Source organism: Ixodes scapularis, unplaced genomic scaffold (assembly GCF_016920785.2).
Source record: "Ixodes scapularis isolate PalLabHiFi unplaced genomic scaffold, ASM1692078v2 PGA_scaffold7__128_contigs__length_106722199, whole genome shotgun sequence".
NCBI lineage: Eukaryota > Metazoa > Arthropoda > Arachnida > Ixodida > Ixodidae > Ixodes > Ixodes scapularis.
Window position 1 is genome coordinate 106,458,782 of NW_024609882.1, and position 26,841 is coordinate 106,485,622.

A 26,841-nucleotide genomic window follows, 5' to 3' on the forward strand; every position below is an offset into this window, starting at 1 on the left:
TGACGAGTCTAGCGTGTCGTGTTATGGTTCAACATTGCTTGTATCGGTACCATAGCACGGACCGCCACTTCGAAGTATTTGCGGTGTCTCAAGGAAACTAAGGCAAAAGCAGACAATTTTTTTTAACGTGACACAGAATTGTATTTAACATTGTAAAAAAACTTTTAGGTACCCTACGCTACGCAGTTAGCACAAACTATCACCGGTGTTTCCCACTTTTTTTTTGTTAGAAGAGAACGATGTTTAGGAAACTGTTAATGCGAGTATCCAACCTAAGCGGTAGATTTTAGTGCGAGTCGATACATTGCTGGGGAAAATAGCAAAAAGCGCGATGTCGTGTTTGCGCTAACGGTGTCGCCTAATCTACGCATACCGCTGCACAATCAACGCTAACATAGTAAATCAGTAAATTTAGTGGCCCCCAAAAAAGTGGTGTTATTTTGTTTTATTTTTATGTTTGAAAAGTTGTTATTTTTAAACAAGCAATACGGTAAAGAGTGCTTCCGTTGGGCACCTACTTACGAGGCATCAATTTGTTCTTATACACTAAATTCTGCATGGCCCTTGCGTAAAAATGTCAATATTGTTTTTCGTGCTAGCTGTGTCACGCACAGTAAGAAAACAAGTTCATTGCTCGAACATTTAAACAAGGCCTTTCTTACGCTTTCTTACGCCAAATAGACGTTTTGTGAGTACGCTCTATTACTGGTGGTTCATAAAATAATCTACGTTTTTTATTTAGAGGAAGGAAGTGGGTGTGAGGGGAGGGGGAATTGAATACAAAAGACGACTCAGGGAACCTTGAACTTTGTAAATATTTCGCTCAACCTATAATCCTGAGCTAATTAAATCACTTTTGCTTTGTCTGTTTTAGAACTTGTTAACAGTCGCGCAAAAGGCCAGGATGAGCGAAAAGTCAGATGCCCCTGTTTATTTGAGCAAGAAGCTTATTTATGCGAGATAGAACTGAAAAAGCGTACGTGTGTAACCGTAGCAATCTCCGACCAAGCCTGAACCTCACTTTTTCGCCATTTCATCGAAAGCCGTTTCACCGAATGAACGGACACTTCATCGAACGCCGTTTCATCGAACGCCGTTTTATCGAATCGCCAAGGGCCGTTTCATCGAATTTCTCAGTTATGGCTCTGTACCGAGTTTTGGGGCACAACAGTGCTTTAGAGATGTTTCACCTTGCATTTGTTAAGACTACGGTAGTCACTTGAGAAATTCTTTTGAAGGTGGTGTCAAATTACTAAAAATAAAAGCAATTCGCATAAAAAGAAATAAAAACAATTGGGTATGCGACTTACTGAAAAGCCTTACTCATGTACATACATGGCTGAAACCACGACGCTGCAAATAAAGGACAGACACTTAAAACACTTTTAAGCGTCTGTGCTTTCTGTTTTTGCCTCATTTTTAATTGTTTCATGTGACATGGAGAGGGGTCATTGTTTCATGAAGGCTTTCTTCTCGAAGCAGGATATGTTCACGATGGAACTTATTTCGCCACTGCACCCAGTGATATAAAAGCAGAAACAAAAGAAGAAAAAAAAGAGAGAATGAGATGTAGTTGTGTATAAAAATTAAAGTAAATTCCAAAGTATTAAAGACTGTAACATTGTTCGATGAAAAGGCGTTCGATGGAACGGCTTCTATGAAACGGCGTTCGATGAAACGGCGTTCGATGAAACGGCGTTCGATGAAACGGCGTTCGATGAAACGGCATTCGATGAAACGGCATTCGATGAAACGGCGTTCGGTGAAATGTCCGGACGCACTTGTAGCGGTACGCGTGCATTACGTGGCACTTTTAGCCCGAACGCGACATCGGCACTTTTTACTATTTCTGCCCAGCAACATGTATTGTCAAGCACTGAGCTCTGCCACTTAGGTTGGATAGTTGCATTGACAGTTTTCAAAATATCATTTATTTCTAAAAAACAAAATCAGAAAGACCGGCAATAGTTTGTCCGTGCTAACTAAAATGTGTTTGCACAGACAAATTACAAACGCGTATTATGTTAAAAAAAGGCTACAGTTGATTTTTTATTTTTTATTTTTAATGCCTCAGAAATACTTTAAAGTGGCAGCACGTGCTATAGCGCCGATTTAAGCAACGTTGAACTATAACATCAGACGCTTCGATAGCCGCACTCGATCAAGAATGCTCACAGAAAGGTTATAGCTTATAAATTGTTGTAGGGTGCGGTTATCCGAGAGCTAAAGACGATCCACTAGAACTTTTTAGTATCGACACACACCATAGCTGCCTTCTCACCTCATGTGGTTGCTGGGATGCGTAAATATAAATGTCACCAACATTCGTTGGCCATCATATAGTGTGAGTTACGCACACAATGTTTGTGCTCGCTGCTCGAAAACAGAGACCTTCTAGAAGATGCCCGCGCCTGGTACATCGTTCTCTTCTCCATCGGTCCCAATTTGAGGCAGGTTTGAGCGTGATAAGCCGTTTTTTTCAAGATGGAACGTTTTGTGAAGATGTGAGTCATCCTTACATATTCAAGTCACCACTTCTCGCGCATGTGTTTTGAGCTCCTTGATCAACCGAAAATATCTATGAAACGTTCCTTCAATGGGTACGGGGATGCATCGCAGCTCTCAAGTATGCGTTTACTTTGCCACGGGCTAAACTAAAGACCTTCGACAGCGGAAATTCGGTGACTGCGCGGGCGCAGCCTTGCAGCTCCGTAAAACCGACACCCGAGGGGCTAGGCTTGGTGAGCGCCAAAAAATGGGGCAGATTACGCGATAGGAGCTGAAGCTACCTCTAAGTCACGAGGTCGCTGCTGCCGCACCGATCGCCCGTCGCTCAGAATGGGGATTTTCTCGGCTTATCCTCTCAGAAGAAGCGGGCGCAAAAGGAGACCTTTCCCCTCGCCTCGCCGTGCTACAATACAAGAAGAAAGAGGGCGAGGAGCACTTTCCGCCAGGCGGAAGAATATTTCTGCTGGTCCTCCTTTAAGGCTGCGGTCCCACGGCGGCCATGACATATGACGCTTTCAGCACGTTTTCGAAATGCGATCGTGGCGTGTTCAAGCTTGCTAAAATTATGTGTTATATATCATCTTGTAGTGTACAACATTATCTTTTATCTGATGTAGGATTTCTTTTCCTAGTGCAAAAAGCTAATTCAGAGGACACCCGCGAACATTGACCTTTTCGGCAAAACATGGTTTCGTAGTACAGTGGTACAGGGTGCACTATTGGAGCAATTTCTTTCTAATTTTAGAATGTTATAGAAGAAGAGTGCGTTCATTGTCAACGGAGGCCCTTTTTTCGTTTTTTATTTTATTTTGACAGATATTTACTTTAGAAAAATTGACTTTGCGGAAGCACTTCAGTCGCGAAGTTTTGGGCGCCTATTTGGTCATTTTATTTGAAACTTTTTACATCAGTTTGTAATTATGGTCGAAAGAGTTACGCTAAATTTCATTGTAATATGGCTTAAACTTTTTTCGGAATGCTCACGTGAAAAGTGACAAAAACCGTCAATTTTGGCAAACTTCATTTGGTAGTACAGTGGTACAGCGCTTAGGGATTGGCACACATGAATAAAATTGTAGGCCCGCAAAGAAAAACATATTCTGCTTTGCAAAGCGAGGCCCTTTTTCTAAATTTCACTTTTGATTTTCCATAAAAAAAGTTTGAATATAGGTGAAATCACGTATTTGTTGATAGTCAAAAACGAGTATTTTGACCCCTTTTGGCAGACATTTAGGCCGATATTTTTAGTATTAAATGGAGATTACGGTTCCAGGTCCTGATTATTAGCCCACATTTTCACTAATCGAGCCTATTTATTAAAAAGAATCATAAAACTCACAGAAAACACAAATTGGATGTCTGGTTGCGCCCTCTATGTGGCGGTGGCTGAAATGTGACTACGCGAGGTTCAGGAAACTGCCGAGGATGGCGCTGATTCCAGCTGTGGTTGCCAGCTTCGGAAACTGGTTGTACACTTGGCTTCTTCCGTTTCTTGCAAAATAACGTGCTGGAAAACTTGGTCGAAACTCGTGAGGTCCTTTATAACACGGTACTTTCTGCTAATATAGCTTTTAGGAAGAATTTCAGTCGCTTTCATATTGTTAAACGATTTTTTTTTATGCGAGGCTCCACCGGTTCAGTTTGCTGAATAAATTGTTCACGGAATCGATATCGAAGTTTCAAATTACCGAAATGCCAAAATCGCCAGTTCTGCGTAGATACGCAGCGTGACGCACGTGCTTCTGGTGCGTGTGCACGTACGTGTTTGCTGCGTAGTTCTTCGGTTGCTGCGAGTTTTCGCGTATTTATTGTGCACTGCTTACCTCCGTCTGCGCACGCATCTCATCCTTGTAACTACCCTGCTCTGTTTGCCTAGAGTGAAGTTTGTGTCTGTCTTTTCGTTCGCTGACTAAGCTCGTGTCGGTGTCCTTCCTACTGGCTGCTGTTCGTGTTTGCGTACCGTGTGTGTCGCTTTGATTACTAGGTCCCCTGCTTATAGGGTGGAGCAAGCGGTGGGCGTCGCGCCAGGGGTGGGTCGTGATTGGGGAAACAGCTTAGCAGCCGACGCCGACTTCGGCGCGTTTCTTCTGCGCACGCGCGTACTGTCATTGATATCGCTACTTCGCGCCGTGACGATGCGCTGATCTACAGGCCGGTCGGCGCTCGCGTGATATTGTTGAAAATTCTCGAGCGTCTATGTAGGTTTCGAAAGCCATAATAGAATTAAAGTGGACATTTGGCCGGCAGCCGGCATACCGTGGCTCTGAAAACAGATTGCTAGGAGTGCCCTCTCATTCGCTGGTTCCACGCTGGGTGCGCGCAGTCCGTGCTTCTGGCCTCCCCGGCCGCCCAAATGCGTTTTTCTGATACTTGTTTTGTTTTCAGTAAACAGACAATAGATTCCTGCTGATATTCTCCTTTATAATCTTCACTCTTGACAACTCTTTAGTGTTGGAAGGAACTCCGTCAAATTTGACGATAATGCATGTGTAAGTACAACTGGAACCTCATAGTTGCAAGAATACTTTTCCTGGATTGTCTGCATTAGAGTGCCTCCATGTGCGCTTCGCGCACATGAAGGCTCCCTAGTCTGCGCCTTTCTGATAATATGATCGGTCTCCATAAATTGCACTTCCCCGCTTCGGGAGCACGGCCAGCGGTGGTTCTCTGTCGGTCATCGAACCTCACACACGTGAAGCGTTGTCAAAGCTGTGATATACCGGGCGTTTTATTATTCTTTTTTTTTTTTTTTTTTTGTTTTTTTTGCTGAAAGAAATTGTACTTTTGGTATTCCCGGGGATAACATTATCGGCTGCGGCGGACGTAAAGGAACGAGCGTAAATTGACAGTTAGTGGCCTAATAAACTAATATTTGCCATTTGCGAACGCTGGAGAGGGGGCGACCTCCTCTCCCACGTTCGCTCCGCTGAAGTGGAACAGGGTGGGAGGAGCTCCCACTTCGTTCTTGACCTGTCACCGACTACAGTTGCGAATTCCACTTGTCATTTTGGAGCGATGACGAGATAGAGCTGAGTCATGTATTGCGTTCTCTGAGATGAAGAACGCAATGCGCGCGGAGTTGCTCCACGTATGCACCAGTCACCAGTAAAAACGACCTGTCCTCCGAGGAGGTCGAGCGAGACGCCGGCTGACATGGGGGTCGGTCACCTCACCGTCACCACCGTCTACCGTGCCTTCAAAAACACGGGGCGTAATATGTTTCTGCAGTATAACAAAAAAATTGAACAAGCAAGGTGCAAACTTTCATTTTTTTCCTAAGTGTGGTTTGCAGGGCTGAACCGAATACAAAAACGATACGCCGTGCTGGGATGACGTCGACTACAATGGTACACGATCATAACAAGAGCCCAAATCCTGCCACGTTATTTTGCTACAGTGATAAGAGCATATATAGCTTTGTCCGCGATGCGGCAACAGAGACATTATTTCCAAATTAGAGTTCGAAGTTAGCCTTCGATGCTAGCACTGACCAACTCACTTCACTCACAGGGTGAAAACGTGAAACTTTGTATCATTCGGACAGAGATCGAAAAATAACACGCACCGCTTCAACTTGGACACCCCAAAATAATTAACTGTAGTGGATCGCACGCAAAAGCTTCGCGTACGCAATAAAATTGCCGGTCAGAAGTACGGTTGCGCAAACAAAATCAACATATGAGTCATCAAATTATGAAGAAAAACCAGGTGTGAACGTGCCAAAAATATTCGACAATTATTGTTGTCAATATTTGTTTTTCTATCCACGTGCTTATGTCGCAGTGGAAAGCCGTGAAACTCCCTATAAAATTATTTTGGGCAGTGTTTCCGACGGTGCTCGCTCGATCGTAAAATGTCGCTTTGTTGCTACTTTGGCGAATCAAACAAGGAAGCCACGTTCACCTACAATGCCCTGTCCACAAGAAAGGAAATCGAAATTTTCGCTTCGTTTTCTTTTTTTTTTATATTCTTCTCTTCTGCACGATATAGGGTATGAATTATTATCCTTCCCTGTACTCTCGCTGCGACGAACAGTCCGATAAACGAGTCACCCTATGACAAAGATGGGGGTCCCGAAAATCTCCTAAAATCGTGTTTGTTCTCAGAGACACATCCGTGTGTAAGAAAAACCGCGGCCCTCTCCACGAAGTACGGACATATTTGATAAATAGCGTTGACTTGAGGTTGAACTTTTCATTTGCTTTGTAAACACAAGCGTGACGTCACGTGCGCATCCCACGCGACCCGACTGAAGTCTGAACTGGTGTACTATGTGTGGACAATAGGGCATTATTTTGACTTCCCGGACGCGACGACCTTGGCGAGGGAGGACGGATGGGGGTCCCGAAAATCCTAGAATCGTGGTTTGTTCGCAGGGACACACACATCCATGTGTAACAAAAAACGCGGCCCTCTCCACGAAGCTTACACAGGCATTGTTGTGTGACTACTGAAGATGCCTCCCGCAAGGGAGGCGAAACTGGTCAGAACTTCAGCTTGGGCGAGTTGGTTATTCATGATTCATGGAGGCGTTTATTCATGGAGGCGAAACGTCTAGTGAAATTGTTTTTTCCTGTTCTGTGAAGTCGGTGCTTTTATTTTAATTATGTTACCAGTCGGCCTGTGTGACCAGTGCTCATTTGAAGAATCGCCTTTGTCTTTTTTGAACCCTAACAAAAACACCCTCATAACATTTTTTTTACTGTTCGGCTACGTTGGCATAGCCTATAATCGACATAATTTTTGCGAAAGCCTACTTTTATTTTATAATTATCTGTAACCATATCTAATTGAAGAAGTGACAAGTATAATAATTATATTATGATTTCATATCAAAATTCGACGAACCGGGAGATGCGAAATTCGGTGAAACAGCTTTTCAAAAAAATATCCGGTGCCCGAAACTTGCTTATATTAAAATGTCTAACATGTGTATGTGTTCTAATACAGAAGATGAGTGCAATGTGAAAACTGAATGGCCTCACAAACAATTGTCAACGAGTTTGAATTTTTGATGAATTACCCTTTGTCGAGTCATCCTACTACCGATTGGCCTCTTCAATCAATTGCCCGTCGACAAATATTGTTGTTGGTTTATTTGCCATCTGCTGTAAGGGGAGAGTGTGGGGCTCGTCAAGCCGACATCTGCCAGCATTTTCATCACGCCTCCAGCGCCTGTACCGACTGACGCCGACGAGTTGGCCTAGAAATAAATACCCACGGACTATACTAAAGCCGCTAAATATCTCTACGCGAACATGATTTGTTTTCAAAGGGGCACCCCCCTGTCGGTGCTTCTTTGAATTATACATACGTCACGGTCAAAACGTTCCGCAGCTAATGAGTGAAGGCTGACCAACCTATTTTGTCCAAATGTCCGTGTATGGGAGATGAGAATGCCACTGCGTCAAAGGCAAGACGTGTGCGAGCGTCGCTAAAAATAGAGACCACTATCGATGTTTTAGTATACATGGTTTGATTCTTAGTCAGAGCGCAAACAGAGGTTAGATGTCACGAAAACACATACACAAAGACAAAAAGCACTTTATCTCGGCGCATTGTATGAGTTGTTATATTAGTGGGTGGAATCACCCAAACAAAGATAGTGAACGCCGTGGCGTTTAGGTGTTGAGCTGTTGGTGATGCTTGATCGGCGCAATGTGTCAGTCGAGCTCCAACTGAGGGTGATATGCGGCGGGGCAGCTCTGTGGTTTTACTTGTTGTGTTGCATAGTTAGTTTCGGCCGTCAGCAAATAGTGAAAAATATCTCTCTCTCTCTCTCTCTCTCTCTATCTATATATATATATATATATATATATATATATATATATATATATATATATATATATATATATATATATATATATATACAAAGGCAAAAATGCGTACTGTCAGAGTTACTAATTCGAAGTTTGCTACGACGTTTCGAGCGGGGACCACTCTTCATCACCTAATGAAGAACGGTCCCCGCTCGAAACGTCGGAATAAACTTCGAATTAATAACTCCGACAGTACGCATTTTTGACTTTATATATATATATATATATATATATATATATATATATACATACATTTTACTAATACAATGTCTGGACATTTACACTTACCAAGTAACCATTTTCAGCTGTGATTTGAGACTGTGTTGCGCTTATCCCGCTCTTATTTATTTATTTTTTGTTTCTCTTGTTTCTGGCCTTTTTAGTATAGGCTTCCACCAGCTCGCTTGCGCGTGAACTCTAATTTCAAGTGAAACAAGTTTGTAAATTAGGGCGACAATATATAGGTTTGAAATCCTATACCAATTTTATTGCCATTTGGTGAGCCACGTACGAATTTTGAAATATATCTTTTCATACAAATAATCGATTAGTAAATCGAATAGCGATTCGGACGAATTTACTACGGCGGGAAGAACGAATTTGCAAATCTCATGGCAATTAGGAAATTTCAGCCATCCTTGGTTTCCGATTGGTCGCGCTCAGTAGCGGCTCCCTCCGCACAGAGTAGCCTCGAGTCAGAGTTCGCGGAGTCTCTACTGACCGGCCAAAAAAGTGCGGCGCTTCAACTGCTCCCGCCCAGACGACTTGATGTATTTGTATACGCCCATGACATCGGCCGCGATCGGCGATTGAGGTTCCGTTAGCCGACGCAAGCGTCAGCGGACGTCTCATATTTCCATACTCTCATTTAACTACAGAAACAAAAACAACAACAAAAAAATCATCCAGTTCATGCTCACTATGTTCACCACTGACAAGATAGTCGGTAGTTTACGAGTTTCCGTGCAAAGCCGATCAAAACGAGGCACCAGATCAACTTTTACGGCTGCCATCAGGAAAGATCTGGCTTGTCGCGTTCCCTCAACGTCACTCCGAATATTGTTTGTGCCCCACGCACCATCCTCTTCTAGCAATATTTTTATTGTCCCCATGTGATTTCTTTTTTATGTTCTTACTGGTGTTTGATCATAATTCGGTCATTGAAATCGTTTTTGCTGCCGACCCTACCATTATTTTGACCCTCTGGCAGCAAAGGAATATTATGCCGGCATTACACACGAAATAAGAATGTAGACACTCCGTCCCATATCTCAAATTACATCACAACGTGTTTACACAACTGTAGTGCAGAGGTACGATGAGCAGGGTCTGAGAAGGTATTAGTTTCAGTATTTTCAAAAGAGCGACGAAACAAAATAAAGAAAGGACCGCCAATCGGCAGCGCGTGCAAGCAGAGACAGTAGTGACAGGAAGCGCGAGGTGTGTCTTTCGTACGGCCGGCATCAACTCACGCACTGTCCGAAGATATACTCTGTTTTACTCGTAGGATTGCAACGCTGCGGAATGTAGGCGTGTGATTTCAGAAAGCGCGTCCTACCATTTCTACGCGCGAGTGCTCCTGCAACCCAAGCATTGTATACAGTTACGTCCTCGCGCCCGTGCCTTGGCCAGCCCCGTACACAACTTATGCAGTATCGAAAAGGCATAGTTCAAAATTGACGGTCCCACTTTTCCATACCGCTTCAAAACCCCATCTCGCTCAAATCACTTGGCAGCTGGACAATTTTGGCACGGGGGCCTCAAGTTGGGGATTATCCGGTACATTGTCCTCCCAACAATGAACGTGGGCGCGACGCGCCAGAGGGTGAACACGTGAAAGGAGGGGCGTAAGAGTGGAGAAGGAAACTCAAGGTCGCAAGCGACGGGAAAAAGGGTTTCGAAATTGGCGCGCAGGTTTTGCAGCATTTGCTCATACGGACAGCCAACGCCGCCCTGGTGGTTCAACTAATGTTTTGTTCAAGATGGCCGCCGTGGTACCGCAGCCTTAAGGCTGGTTCAGACATGTACAACGAGCGCGATGCGTCCTTTGCAACCGAAGCGACCGGAACGACCGCTCTGCGCCGCGCGTACACACGGGCGGCGGAGAAAAGCTCACCGGAGAAAAGCTCACCGAAGAAAAGCTCACCGGAGATAAGCTCACCGGAGAAAAGCTCACCGCAAAACCGGCAGATGCGGAGAAAAGCTCACCGGCCTTTGAGCGGATGCGGAGAAAAGCTCACCGATTTATTAACTTAGCGGATTCTACGTCAAACGTGGCAATTTAACACAATTCGCATTCGTCACTTCATTAAAAATATGTCATCTTTTTTGTAATGTTCTTGAAGTTCATTGGGCATATTTCTAATTGCTCAGAAATTAGTAATCACCCATTTTGTATATTAATGAAGCCGCAAGTATAAAATCAGAACATCGTACACCGGTAAAAAAGACGACAATTAATTGACAAATGACAGTGCGCCGTCGGTTCTGTCAAGTAAAGAGGTTTGTTCTTGACGAGATAGTATGAATAGTGGTGTGTGAACCATTTTAGTTCCATATATTGTGTAGTGCCTAATAGATAAGTAGGTCTTCGTTGATGTAATCAGTGTCGGCTACGCTGTTTTCTTTCTGTTAATTTCACTAACAAAACTTTAGTTGCGGGAACAGCTTCGTCCTGCCGTGTTTTGTGGTCTTCACTCCGTCATCGTCGTTTGAGCGGTTTTCATCATGTATAAAGTTTACCAACTCGCCCTATTCGCTACCTTACAGAAGACTACTTTTTATATAGGTCACGAGTAACAACGGTGCCAGTGTGCAGCTCTGAACGTCATGAATGGCTCACCGTAGAAGGTCACTATCACGCAAAAGGCAACGTGTCGAAACGCAAGCTCGAACGGCTAGAAAACATGCATGTCCGTGGAAGAAAGAAGCCTCAATATCCAACTGACTGTTTTATCCTGTTTTCAAAGGTTAACTAAAGCTTCGAAAAGAATTTCAGGCACCGCGTTGTTGCGTATGCGCTTTCGGATTTTCGGCATTTACAGTTTTGATTTTTAGGTTTTAGGCAGACATTATTAAGTTTTCGAACTTTTTCCGCTTCGTCAAGTTCATGAAGTTTTCAGTTAGGCTTTCGTTGCCTAGAGAGTAAGCCACAGAAAACACTCGCTCACAATTATTTATCTGGGAGCAATATACCCAATAAGCTTACAAATAATACAAAAAAATGACATTTTCTTTTTTACTAAGCTGTCGAATTTTAATGAAAATAAATTGATATATGTTACGCATGGATCCAACAGCCTCCATATAAAAAGAAGAAAATAAAAAAAAATCGGTGAGCTTTTCTCCGCATACGCTCAATGGCCGGTGAGCTTTTCTCCGGTGAGCTTATCTCCGGTGAGCTTTTCTCCGGTGAGCTTTTCTCCGGTGAGCTTTTCTCCGGGATTCGTACACACACCTGCAACCACTGCAACAAGCGCAGCGGGTCGGCAGCACGGCGACCGCTTCTACGCCGCCGTCAGCTGTTTCAGCGGTGCCCCTAAAAAGGGGACACACTGCCACTCAATACCGGAACAGAATATAGACAGACAGATTTCTATATATAGCCTAATGCTTTATTAATATTTTTTTTCATAATAGGCTTGCAGGGCACAGTGGATGAAAAAAAAAAAAAAAGAAAAATTTGCAGTACGCCGTCTTGGACGATCACGACTCTAATACACGACTTTGCCAATAGCACAAATCTCGCCACAAGCCTTTTCTACGATTATAAAAGACGATGTAATCTTATCAGCGATATAGCAACGTAGAAATACGATTTCGTGATCAGGTAGACGTTGCGAGCGTTCAGGATAGCTAACACTAGTCACTTTTCTCCGGTGATGAAAACACGTGAAAATTCGCATTCTTTATACGGTACGCGTCAGAAATACCTTGAACTTGAGCACACGCATGAAATGCGCCAAATCAGAAATCCGGGCGATGTTCGAAAACACAAATGCTTCGAAAGCACCACTGTAGTCGAAGTAAACAAACACGACGGCACGGGCGTTTCTGCTGTCTTGAGAGTGCAACCACGACATCGCCGCACAAGTGGGTGAATCTTCCCCTCTAATACGTGCTGGGTTATCATAGCAACACACGACGAAAATTCACAGTCAAGGCTAGCGCTTTTACGCGGAACGATGAGCTTTCACCCCGCCATCCATGTCGACAATCACCACCGACGCCATGTTTGCAGACCGAAGGAGCCGGCCCGCGACCGGCATGCAACGCGCGCGACCCATTCTCCTCGACCTGTGATTGGTCTGTCGTTGCGGTCGCTTCGGTTGTTTCCAACGCATCGGGGAACGTTGGGCTCGCTCCAACTCCTTGCGTCGTGAACGACACGTGCGTGCGTCCCTCCGTCGCTATGGCAACCAGTGTTGTGCCCGTTACCGAAAAAAAAAGTAACGAAATAGCGTTACTCGTTAGTTTGGTAAAAAGCAACGCGTTATCGAGCTACGTTACTCTTTTACAAACGTAACGATATACCGTTACCGTTACTTTTCAAAAATAACGAACGTTACTTTTGAGTTCGAGTACATGTCTGGCAGATATGTATGATAAGCCTCCTTAACAAGCTTGGATAAAGATAGAAATCTACAGAGTGGTTGCATAGTTTTTTGACGCTCGAAGCAGCTTCATTTTCGGCATGCAGAAGAGGCATTGGAACTGTAATTTACCTGATTCTGTCTCCTTTAGTTGATACATTTCATTCAGACCTGCTGGCCATGGCGACGGAGTTTCGTTATTCATGTCCATCTCACGCGCAGAATGAGTCGGGGATGTTAGTCAATCGGCTTTTATAAACTACAGCATGGGAACGAGGACTGCTGGAACACAACCAGCCAACCAACTACCTTCATCTGTACGCCGGTTTTAGTAACACTCCGGTTCATACTATTACCAGAGACTGATTTACTCCACTATCTGGAACGGGGCACCGGTTACCAGCACAATGGCTATAATCACTTGCTGCCTCTTACCAGCAGTAGCTCTTAGTTTTTCTGTGAAAAAAAAAAAAAAGGTTTTGTGTTTGTAAGTTTTCTTTTCAGGTTTAAAACGTTTTTTTTATCGTGACCTTAGGAAATTAAAGACTAATCAAGCGAAAAATTCTGTCTACAAAAGTGGGTCAGGAACTTTCAGGCAGCGAGGTGAAGAGCGAGGGTAAAAAAATTCCACAAAGTGTTTTTTCTTTTTTTTTTTTTAAACTAGAGAAATGAACTAATCGCTTCACCCCTGGTTGTCCACTGTTGGAAACGGATGTCTCTCCACGCCCCCCCCCCCCCCCCCCCCCCCCGTCCACCTCTGCTGCACAAAGCAGGGGGAGAAGAGGAGGGAGGGGAGGGGGCTGTAACACAGTCGTTCGTTCAAGCCTTGTGGGTGGTGACACTATGAATAAAAAAAAAAGAAAAAGGAGGATGAACGGAATTAGCTGGTAGCCAAGGTTTTTTTTCCGCCTTCAAGAAGTGAGTTTTTTTTTTTTTACTTTACTGTGACGGATGCTGGTTCAGTGCAGCGATAAGCTCGTGCAGGATTTTGAGATAAGCTCGTGCAGGATTTCATCAGCTTTGGTCAAAAGTAACGAGTAACGAGTAACGAAATTTGACAGCCGATACCGTAAAAAAGTAACGGAAATCCTTTACTCGTTAGTCTTTCAGAATACTAACGAGTACGTTACTGCGTTAGCGAAAAATGTAACGCGTTACCAGTAACGTCGTTACTAGTAACGCATTACCTCCAACACTCATGGCAACTGACGGTTGCAGACCCTTGCGACCGTCGTTTCGGTTGTTCCGGTCGTTCCGGTCGCTACGGACGCATGTGTGTGAACGGGCCTTTAGTCGTGAAAGTTTTCTAAGCCGCATGCGGCCGATGCTTTCAGGGCCCTCTTGTACAAGCGAATTTGAAACCGCTTTATCCTAGCTCATTTTCGCAGGATGATAAAATGTTTCATGCTACCTTCTTAACTTCGCCTTTCTGATATCGGTCAGGTCACACTATTTCATTTTTATGCCCAAGGGAATCATTATTGAATTAATAGAAATTCCAGGGTTACGGTGACCAAGGAATTTCGGTGAAAAAGAGGAGGGGGGGGGAAGGGCGTTTTCAGGTTCATTACTGCTAGCTCTGTTTAGGCAGAATCCCAGTGAGATATGACATAGTCAGTAAAGGAGACGCCCATTCAGAATCCTCAACAAAACGCAGTGAATACAAAAGGAGTACGCGCTAGTCACATGATAATTTGTTTTCGTCCAAAGACCTAGCATGCTGGATTACCGTTTTTTTTCTTCGTGAGCCCAGGCCTCGCGCCCAGGTCTCGCCAAGCTACAAGTATTGTGTCCAGGCCTACGTGGTGCACGAGCAACGGATAATCTTGATTTAGATTTGTCCTCCTTTGCCTTAGAACTCTTGTCAACAAAGTACTTTGCTATACACAAAATCTGCATCATACAACACCTTTCTTTTGATCGTCGAAGTCATCCCTCTGCTAGGCTGTCACAAAGCTCATTGCAGCTCTTCACTGTATACTGAAGAAGCTCTTCATCGTTTATTGAAATCCGAATGCCCACGTCTTTCATTGTAACACAAGCCGCATTGGGTTAATGTGGGCGGCAGAAGTATCAGGAAACACGAAGGGAAGAAAGAGCCAAAGGTGTCTTCAGCGTCTTCCTTACATGTTTCTTTTATGTAGTGGCAAAATTTATCTTTCCACATTTACAACTATAAACCAATTAGCTCAACTACAACCCGCAACATGGGACGATATTAATGCTTCCTCGGAGGGACTCCGGGGATGGGGATATATAAAACATGTGTGTACTTTTTCTATAGAATATTCTCGATGACTGATGTAGGCGTCCTTCGGCCTTTTTATCGTCTCTCACACCTTTTATCACTTTCGGAAAAGGATGCGGCTGTGAGGAGTGTGTGAGTCAGCATAAGGATCTGTTTGGGCGTATTAGGGGAGGGCACTATAAATTAGAGGTGGCAGAATCTCCATCACTATTTAACTTAAACCTGGCGAACGTTCTTTTCTATGTGAGTTCCTGTGTGTTTTAACGATTGCGGAAGAAAACCTAGCGATTTAGCGTAATAACCAATAAACAGCGCCTGTTAGTCATTTTTTCAAAAACCCTTCTCTCCTGCCGCAGGTCTATCTGTCATCAAGGGGAGGAGTTTGGATGTTGAAGAGGCTTGGGCCAAACGGCATGCCGTATGACGCAGCTTTATTGACAAGAGCGATGGACCTGAAGAAACGACTGGTGCCTACGTGCATGATCCTCGAAAAACGAGAATCTCGGTTCAATAACTACTTCAGCCACGAGGCCTACGGGCTCCGACTCAAGAACCGCGTCAACAGCGAACGTGTTAGCATGAGCGACGTGCTGCCATCGTTGATCCTGAGTGGCATCGTTATCCTTAAGAGAAACGTGATCGAGTTTGCGGAGGACGGCGTCCTCTTCGAGAATGACAAGGAGGTAAGGTTCAAACAGTCACTGACGGGAATTGAACGTTTCCTCTGAACAGCATCAAAGCAGAGGCAGCCCTGTACCGGCGGGCCATTGAAGAATGCTGTCAATATTTTTGAATATTTAATTCTGATGAAGAAACATAGACCATAATTTGTCCGGGAGAGTATTGGGGGGGCAAAAATCATTTTTCGTAGCAAATTAAGTCTGTCTATTGCAGTCGGCAGATGGTCGAGAGAAAAAGTATACAATAGCAATTTAAAAGCGTGTCATTTCTGGTCTGACTAAATAAATTTATGTAGTGGTAAGATCCTTTGTGGTGATTGTTATAATAAAATATATGAAATAATCTGTCGAAAACATGTTTCTTATTGCAGCATTTTCGGATACTATGCAGATTAGAAACACAAAAGTTTCTTAATTCCATTGCATTTTTAGACAAGATGGTTTAATCAAAGTTTTGATAAAATATCCTGAAATAAAATAAGGACGAATTCAAGTCAGTCAGGCAAATGACCGTCTACATATTATTATTTTAATTAGCACTCAGTAGATGCAAGTGCCATGACCTTAATGGGGTGAGCTCTTTAAGACAAGTATAAACACACGTGCACAGGTGACAAAGTTAGACGCCGTCATTCTGGCCACTGGTTACAAGATCAAGTTCCCGATGCTCTCTGAGGAAGTGATCCCGGTTGTTGACAAGCAGGTACAACTTTACAAGCACGTCTTCCCGCCCGTCTTGGAGCGCCCGACCCTGGCTATCATTGGACTCCTGATGACCAATGGATCTCCCCTCCCCCTTATTGAACTGCAGGTGCGTGCTTTTGGATGAACTTGTTAATCATTTTAAGGTATGTTTGAAGCTTTTTTTCGTCTCTTCCCTTAAAAGCAAACAAGAGGGACGATAGCTAAGATAATGCGTGGTGCAGATTGTTCTCTCTAAAGCCGTTAAATCACAAAGCACATTATTATTGTTTTAAACTCACTTTGTTTCCTCAGAGACACAACATAATGAAAGGTGCTACCAGTATCACTGCATTATCTAAATCACTTAGCGAATTTTCGAAGTGCATCGAAGCGAATTGCTCCTGTAACTTGACACTTGTCACTGATAAAATATAGTAGAGGTATGTACGTATCAGGTTCAGGCCGTTCGTGTCAGTGTGGGGAGCAAGAGACACATCAGGAAGGCGTTCGAACGGCCATTGAGTATTCGCGCCTTGTTGAGCTCTTCGTACTTCCGACACTCAGCGACAAGTTGAGCCACGTTCGGTGGACACTTGGGGGCTACGATGGGAAATAATCGTTGTGAAAACACTTCGAATAGGTGGTGGATCTTCTCATCTTCGCTCATCTCGGGGTCGACACGGCTTCACATTGCTACATTAAGCAATAAAAAACGTCATGCTTGCATCGCTTAATGTCACAACTAAGACTCCATTTTTCGGTTTAGCATATGTTTCGGCATCGTCATTCGCTGAGCTGCCTCCGTAAGTTTCGGTGATTGGCTCTCCGAGTGTTGTGCGGGAAAGCAAACGCACGGGCTTGTTTTAGAGTGAAGAAAGCCGCAGGGCAGTTTCTAGGACTGTGCGTTTATTATAGACGCTTTGTGAAGTGATTTTCCTAAACCGCCGAAGAGCTCACTCGACAGACGCGGGAGGACGTTTCGGTTACGTGGACGGAAGAGCAGCTGAATGCTTTCCAAGTGCTCCGAGTCGCCTACAGTCGTCACCAGTTCTTGCCCGTTATGATGAACCCGCTGAGACCGGAGTCTACACTGATGCCTGCAACATTCGTTTCCGAGCCGTTTTAGTCCAGTGGCAAGACGGTGCCAAACAAGTAATCGCATACGTTGTCCAGGACAGAGAACTGAGAAAAATAAGTGTCTTGCATTTGTTTGGGCCTCTATCAAGTTTCGCCTTTATGTCTACGGAAGGCTTTTCAAGATAGTCAGTGATCAGCATTCAGTATGCAGTCTCAAAGACCCTTCCAGCCGTCTTGCGCGCTCGATCCTGATTCTTTAAGAATTTCACACGACCATCATGCACACGCCGGTACAAAAACCACGACGCGGACTGTCTTTCTCGTGGTAATGTTTACCCTGTTTCAGAAGAAAGTGAAACGGACGACATTTTTCTTATTGTCATCAATACCGCGTCTATGACCCCTCAGTAAAGAACAGACCCTGAAATGCGTGCCCTTATTTAAAGGGACCATGAAATGACCTTTTTACTTTTTCCAGATAACTTTTACATTAAACCGTCAATGTTCACTGAATGCCGAACAGGCATCCGTTTTCGTCTCGGTTCATTAACTTCTACACAAAAAATTATTGAAATATCGACTTTTTCATTCTCTCCAACTGACCGCAAAACAAGCCGTGACGTAGGCCGTTTCCGGAACCGGAAGTTCTCTCGGCAGTAGGAGAATGGGAGTGTTAGCGGCAACGAGTTGGGGTGCGCCGGTAGGTTTTACTGCGCTGATGTCACCGACGTATTTCCTGAATCGGCGCCTCTCATCGCCGCATCGCAGCTGAGCGAAATTCAATGACATATGTTGCGCTACAGCGACAGCATGGGACTAGTCCCATATGCCGGTATGCCTGTTGGGAAGTGCAGCGAGTCTTCCGGTGAAGACTCCAGAAGTCAACCACCCTGTCATTGTTGGCAGCAGGGCCGGCCCGTGTCAGTCGTTTGCAAAGCGACGTAGATGGCGTTTTTCGCGGCCTCGGAGATGCAGGAGCGAGCCGACGTTAAAAAAGATACGTTTGAACTACGAGTGTCAGCAAGAGCCACGTAAATACCTGTTTACACTCGGAGCGGACGCGCGCGCTTGATGGAAGTGCTGGATTCGCGCTGTTTGTAAGCGCTTCGGGACCGTTCTTTTACGATTGCAACTCGATACTGACGCGACACTCGGCAAAGAAAGGTTGGACCGGGGTTGTACGTATACCTCCCACGAACTGTTATAGCTCGACAGTGACGTGCAGTCTGTCAGAATAAAAATGGCATACCAATAACAAAGTGTACATACCGTGTTACGAAGGTAATCCATACGGCGTTTATTTCAGCTCTATATCACACAAAACAAGAAGATAGAATCGACGAGAGTCCCTTTTTGACAAGTGTTCGTCAACACTGCCTCGGAAAACAAGGGGAAGAGATTGACCTCACCTCTTAATCTAGAATTGAGGTCAGCGATCAAACTATAATACGGGAAGGGTCCACAAGGGTCGCGCGGGCATATTCCATTTAGCACGCCAGCCGGTCGTAGGCAGACGGTCTTGCGACGAAGCAACGCAGCGCCGAGTCGGAATGCCTGCTAGGCCTATATTCTGAGCAGCTCGCTTTGTCGGAGTCGGTAGATCCAGCGTTCTTGTTCGTTGTGGTCTGTTTTAAGTACTGTTTTCTTGCTGCTTGAAGTCGGCACGCGCGGGAAGAACACGTAGAAAAATAAACGTTCAGTCAGTCAGAGTTTTGAGAGGAAGGAAAACAGAGAAAATAAACGTTCGTCGGTCGCCGCCACCCAAGTAACTGTCGGCCCTGCCCTACTGCGCACGCGCAGTAGTTGCTTCGTTTACCACACGATAGATGGCGCTTGGCTCTCAGCATTATCAAATTTGGCAATTTCGCCACACATCTCTAATTATGCTACAAAATGTGGATCTTAATATTATTTAACAATTTTTAGGAAACATTCGCCGGCTATTTATTGTTTACGATCGCGGTGCTGGTGAGGTAGGCTCTTACCCAATAGGCGACCTGGATTTGGCTGACGTGCTCCATTTCCGCGGATGCATCGTAGTGAACAGGCGAAGGAAGGAAGGCACAAAAGAGTCCAGTTTTCTTTTAAAAGTTCTATAGCAAATAATTTTTTTTGGCTCCCTATTTTTGTGTTTTTGCGTTTCTTTTCACACCTTTTACGACGTGCGGTGGATGAAACTCGATTTTAAAATCATTTCATGGTCCCTTTAACTCCAGGAAGGCCAGGACCCGCCTATGCCAACCGCATCTTCTAGAGGTCTGACGTCATTCTGCTTACACAACATTGTTTTGTACAAGAAAAAAAGTTCCATCGTAACGCGGCTTCATACATGATGGCTGATTTCATCTGGAATCCTGCAAGAAAAATTATGGGTCTTGAAAACATTTTGGAAAGAATGCATGTTGGTGGAAACTCTGTGGCTTAAACAAAACTGTAAATTAGAACTACAGGAATATTTTTGTCCTTGAGTTTGGGCTTCGAAAGGGCAAAAGGTAGGTCTTGCGATTTTCGCAGTTTTCGATTGTGATATATTTTGGAGTCTCGCAAAGTTCGGATTTTCCTTTTCACAATAATGACAGCTTTTTTACTGCTTTAATGCTGTATATAGAAAGGTGAAAGTTGTCTAGAAGTTTGTTTTACTTAAATTTGATTTCATAAAATAAATATTCTTGAATCTCGCACATTTGACAATAATTGGCCAACTTTGAATCGAGCTAGCTTTCGAGGTACCATTATTTAATGCATGAGAAATATATTAAAGGAAAGCATTTATCTAAGCCTATTTAAAAAAGTATAATATTGTTAATTTATATACTGTTTATACAAAAAATAAACGAGACTAAACATGACAACAAAAGCTAAAAGTAGAAAATTCTACGTCATTTTAGTAAAATACATATTTTTCTTTTTAATTTTTTACATGAAAAGAGTTTTATCTGCTCTTGTAAATGTAAAATATAATTTTTTGCGTATATCGTTTTGTCATATTAAGCAGTGCCTATGAAGAGAAGATATATTTGAACCTTAATTCCACGACGCCTATCTCTGTCATTTCGGTTTTCACTTAAATATTAGGTATTTTTATAACATGATCATAGTTTTTAATTTGTTCCCGAATCCAACATACAGCTAAGCAAAACTTATACATTGATAGTATTTACAGTATTATATGGTAAGAGGTTCTTCCTGACATTCAGCTTGCTTACTTAGTAAACTACAGAAATCGAAACTGTCTTAAATGTTTAGGCGTTGTCATGTGAGATTAACAAGCATTTATATAGGAGAATTTAAAAGTTTCACGTGCGTTAAAGGGGCGATGCAATGATTTTTCTACTTTGTGCAAATACCGAGCAGAACGAATCCCCGATGTTAATGACCTCTAAAACACTTGTTTGTTTTTCACCACACGCAATCGAAGTCTCAGAAATAAATTGAAGAAAAAGGAGCAGCGTTCACCCCCTCAACTCGCAGCCAGAAAACGCAGCCACGTTATCTTGAGCCGATTTTATGGCGCCAATTTCGATCATAGCCACGCACAGGGGTTGGCAAGGCACAGGACACGCGCCGAGTTCCAGACATGCTTCGGCTTTTGTTGTCATTGCAGCGATTGGACACGGGCCACTACGCGAATGCTTCTTGAGCTATAGACTATTACAAGCCCATATCGAGCGCCCACGGAATGCTCGGGTTCAATCAATGAGCCGCTTTCGATTATCGTCACTGGGGATACTGTGGTTCCCCAGTTACGTCATCCAGTTTGGCAAAGGAGGTGAATGAAAACACTCACTTTTGGGCTTGGAATATACCATTTTCAAAAGTACGCCAGGCAACATTGGTGGGCGCCATTGCTTGGACATAAAGTGCGTGATTAGATCCCAGACCTCGCCGAACGCTGACGCAGTCCTCGTGTCCAACACGAGGCAGGTCGTGTGGAAGCCGAAGGCTGGCGTCCACCCGAGTAGGTGAGCAATCAATGGCGGACAGGCGTTGACGCGGACTTTTGAGAAGGGTCGGTTACACTGCAACAAAGGAGTTTCTTGGCCAGGAATGTTGAGTGCGAGTATCCTTGAGTTCCACTAGTGCCAGTAAGCTTGTGTAAAGTGAAAAGAATTCCAATTGAAGATCGTTGCATGGCCCCTTTTAATAGAGCACTCCTGGGGAAAAACATATCAAAGCGACGACCCTCCAAGCACGTGAATCTGCTTGCATGGATTTTTTTTTCTTCATTCGAAAAACTTCGTGTACAGGGTTGAAAAGTTAGGCTTGTTGAAAGCTCCCAATCTCCGTCTTTACTGTTGGCCCTTCTGTGTTTTCAGAACGAAACGTATGTTTCAAATCGCGTGGAATGATTTGCATGAGGTGAAACTATCAGCTCTGATGTCAAGGCGCCGTTTCTTTGTCTGCTTTCGTTTTTCTGCAATGTGTCGCCTTGCCTAATTTCAACTTTTTTATATGTTTTTTTTTCTGGTCAGATAGAACTAGGGATGCCGCGAACTTTTTTCGACCGAAGTTTCGACTATCCAATCCAGCGGTTCGAAAGGTTCGAAATATTTCGATTTTTCGAACTTTCTATATTGTAAAATTCGACGGAAGTCGATTTTCGAACTTTTTTAAACTAAGATGTTCGACGCTTTTCGAACCGCCGAATTTAAGACGCAAAGAAATTCGATCCTTTTCGAACTTTCGAACTTATTACGCTGCAAAATGCGATGCTTGTCGAACTTTCGACCTCGATAGACAAAAAAAATCGAGGATTTTCGAACTTTCCATCTTCTCGCACTAAAAAATTCGAAGCTTTTCCGACTTGCGAAATTGCCTACGCTAAGGAATTTGATAATTTTCGAACTTTCGAACTTATTTGTCAAGAGAAATCAAAAAGTTTCGAATTTTCGAATCCTGACATGTCAAGAGTTCGACGCTCGTCGAACTTCGAAAGACCGGCAGACGGTTTCATTTGAATTAAAGTAGTGAGGTACATTCGTATTTTCCTTTTCTCAAATTCTTACATGCGGTGCTGCGTTCCTTACGAAAAACAATGCCGTTTATTTCAATGTTCTGGCATGCTTAGTTTTAAAGAAATAAATTCCCGAAGGGGCGAGGAAGGACCACAGTTATTTGACGATTGTCGTTTGTGCCATATTTGAAGCGCGCTATAGCCTAAGCTATTTATGGTAGAGATGTTAAACTTTTTAAGAACGATCTATGTATAGCTTAGGTAAGTGTCGCCTTAAGATGTGATTATTGTTATTGAAGATAAGTTTCGAAGAAATGTCCGAACATGTAACTACGGGTAATTATGCCCTAAACTTGCGGTATCGCATTTGCGGTATCGCATGCGGTATGCGGTATCGCATTTAAATTAACACTACAGACAGTACATATCATCGCCATCTGAAAAATACAAAATAATGTATTTACTGTTTTTTCACGTTCAGGAATAAATTAACTCATGGGAGAAGATATCTAATATTGTTCAAGTTCAGCACGTCGTTAAAAAGTAAACATTTGTTTTTTCGCTTCACGTTCTTGGGACGTGTTTCTTGTAGCCTGTACACATTTTGGTAGGAGAAACTTGTTTCGAAGTTCTGAGCCTCTGAATATGCAAGAATATAACACTCCCGGCAAATTCTTGATAGTTTTTTTTTTCTCCAGCTTTTTATCCCCGCATTTATTGTTATGTATTTTTTATTTGTTTTATTTGTTTTATCAATGGCACAGTGATTTAGGTCGAAAAGACATAGCTGTGAACTTCCGAACCACTAAGCATGTGACCAGTAGTGCCTTCTGACAACGAGTTTTCGAGAATGACCATCTACGCGATCTTTTATGCACACTAAACATTATAACACCCATAATCGTGTAAAAAGGGTGTAAGTTAGGAAAAACACCCTTCTTACACTTCATTTACACGATATTTGAATATCGGTGGGTGTAAAAAGGGTGTGCTGATGTTTTTCATCCCTTTCACACCCTTTTTACGACCTCGCTTATTGCGATGGCGTCTGAAATCGTGTAAAAAGGGTGTATGGGCGAATTATACGCCCTGTATTAACACGGTGTGAAAGGGGCGTTATGGTGATGCCAGTCTAATACACCCATGATATCATATCCGTTAATGCTTATTGCTTTGCTGAAACTGTTGCTGATGTACGGCGGTATAAACATCCAGTATAATTAATCGCTACACGAAGTCGCGTATGGTTAGGAAATAATGGAGTATAGTTTTTGCAACTCCGACCGAACTCACCGTCCGACACGAGCCGAAAATTACGTGTCGCGTGTGCGTCAGTTTCATCAGTTCAACTTCGATTTAAAAACGAAACATCTCCACTCGCAAAAGATGAACGAAGACGTGTCAATATACAACCCAAACAGCACACAGAATTGCGCCGATATAGGATCAAATATGAAAAATTGCGCCGTTACCATTTTGGTCCAGCCAATATCTGTGAAGAAAAGGATGGGTTCCGGCGACGCCATCCTGACATACCGTAGGCGATGCCGTTTTTGGTTGAGCGTCCAGATTCCCGCATGAATGGCCTATGCCGGCGAGGTATGTCTATTTCTTAACCGCCTAAAATCCGACGTTAAAAAAGAAAAGAAAAACAAGATGAAGCAAAACGGAGTCTGCTTACTTTTAACCAGAGAAAGACCTCCTGCGCTGAAACACTGAACAAACTATGGGCCGTGGCGCCCTCATTTCGTGTATTACAAACTCACCTGACTGGCCCTCGCGCTACTTTTAGCACCTTCACTGAGATTTTATTTTTGTGTGTAGTTCTGACGAAACAATTCCGCAAGACAATCGAAAGTGCCGAATTTATGACACCCCGGCTAGAGTACGCGATCCTTAGTTGACACCAAAATATCTAGCCTCCCGACGCTTTTTTTTTTTTCTTTTTTCGTACGGGTGAAATTGCATCTCTTGTTTCATGCGTTCGAATTTGTTTTGTGTTATTTATTTCGTGATTTCGCGGTCGGCATCAGAGCACGCACGCCACTGCGTAAAGCAAGTCCTGACGTGTCCCATTTTGCGACCCTCCTTGGGCAGCCCAGGTGGCTTATACAAAGCCGCAGAGGGAGATTAGCTGCTTTGTCCACCCCTCTTTGACCTCGTCTTCTGATAAGCCTCCACACCTTCTTTTGTGCCTTCGTGTGGCTGTGAGCGAGTGCGAAGGCCGCTTCTAGCAAATCAGAGGGGTGGTGTGTAACACGTGACCGTTCTCCGTAGGACAGAGACGTTTGGACTATAGTATGTCACGTGACTCGCTCCGACGCGCTGATGGGCTCACTGGGGCCGAAGTCTTTGCCGTATTCCAAATTACGGTGAGTGTAGGGGCCACGTAGGTCCAGTTCCTAAAAAGCTTCCGTCAGGCGTCAGTGTTCTTCTGTTTTTCGTGCGTTGCAGTCGCAGCCGTGGTTTTTCGTCTTGAACGGCCGGAATACGTTCATACTAATTTTTTGGTAATATTTGTGAATTTCGTCGGAGTCCATGGAATTATTGTGCTGTGTTTGTTGGACGCGTTTCGACAAAGAACTGCTCGTCGGCGCTCGTGAGACTTCCACTGATTGTGATCGACCGCCTTCATCCTCGACATTGTGTTTGCGTAGTTTGTGCTGCCCTAGTCGGATTGTGCATCTATCACGACAAAGAGCTGCTCATCGACGACGGCGATAGTTCCGTTGAATGTGAGCAACCGCCTTCATCCTGGACGTTGTGTTTGCGAATTTTTTTGTGGCGCCCGAACCGGATTATGCAACTATCACGGATTACATGAGATCGGTGTTTTATTTGTAAGTACTCTGCAAGCATGCTTCTGGTAGTAGTCCTGCTTCCGTCTCAATAGACCATTTTACTGTTTACAAGCATGAACTGCTGCTTACGCCTCAATCAACTCCCGGTCGTTCCGTCTCTGCCAGCCTGTCGAGTTTTGCCTACGTCAGCAGAGCTAGAAAGCTTTAAAGTAGGTTTAGGCGAAGGAAAGCCTTATTTAAAGTTTGAATGCATTTATTTTAAGCCTCTAGGAATTTTGTAGCTTTGTCACAAAAACTTAACACTAGGTCACAAATGCCAGCATTTGAGGTTTGACATTGGTTTCTCGCGAATTCGCGAAAGAAGAAGATGAGGTCCATGCACGTTTTTTTCTGGATTCAAAAAATAAAGTGTTCCACATGTTTCAATTTGTTAGCAATCATTTCTCCGTAAATACTTTTTGATGAAGTGCTGTGTTACACATTTAGTATAACTTCTTGTAGCTGAATGAAGTGAGAGTTACTGCGCAGGCGAGCTGGTGAAGGATCATGGTGAAAAAAACCCAAGACTAGGACAAAACATCGGGACAACACAACACGTCTCAAGACATTTTGAGACAGTATTGTGTTTTCCCAATTTTTTTGTCACTAGTCTCGGGGTTTACCCACCATGCTCTTCTAGCTGCAGTACACGTTTTTGGTAGGGTGTACTGCTGCCATCACACCCTAATAAATAGGTGTAGAGCAGAATCACTCCTTTCTGTGTAGGGTGTAAGGGATTACACCGGTTTTTGAGGGAGTGAGAAATAACACCATTTTTCTAGGGCGTTTTTGTACACCAATAAGGGGGTGAGTTGTGACCCATGCCATTTACACCAATAAGGGCGTGAAAATGTTTAGTGTGTGCAGTGAAGAGCGACAGTAGATATTCACTTGCATAAATAATTTCAGATTAAAATAAGCTCAACCACGCCCTCTTTCTTCCTCGTATTGTTTTCTTTAACAGTCCGAAATATCTGGAAGAGGGAAAGGAGGGCTGCAGCCCCCCCCCCCCCCTCCCCCCTTCCCGTTTTTCTTCTTCCGACGCCACTTGTATGGTAGAACGGTCCTCAACCTCGAGTTGTTTCGGCTTCTGTGCTTTTTGCGAGGCGTTTATTCCGTCCCGGAAAATAAACCTCCAGGACAATTACAAACTTAACTTTCTATCGCGGGCGGCGTTCGACCGGATTACTACCAGCGTGCCAGGGATAGGGAGGTAGTTTTCCAGGTCGCTTCAAGGTTTTTTTGAGCTTCAGCCTCCTGCCCACCCCTCAGCCGTTTCGAACTGGATGAGTATCGTAAAACAGTGCGTTTGTGTGATCCCTAATGTGTGATGCACGTTAAAGACCCTCCCCCCTCGCCCTCCCCCCCCCCCCCCCCCCCGCGGGGCTGGCGGTCACAATTACTGGTCTATGGTCACACGTCACTCTGCACTGGCAAAT

At 43.9% G+C, this 26,841-nt stretch overlaps 1 protein-coding gene across 1 annotated transcript in view; it reads left to right on the forward strand.

The window, feature by feature from the left end:
- Nucleotides 1-26,841, forward strand: part of LOC121833211 (flavin-containing monooxygenase 5-like) — a 61,845-nt gene that overhangs the window by 20,899 nt on the left and 14,105 nt on the right. Inside the window, exons 4-5 of the mRNA XM_042286337.1 lie at nt 15,524-15,850; nt 16,458-16,658. Of these exons, the coding sequence (XP_042142271.1) occupies nt 15,524-15,850; nt 16,458-16,658 (528 nt within the window). The remainder of the gene's footprint in view (nt 1-15,523; nt 15,851-16,457; nt 16,659-26,841) is intronic.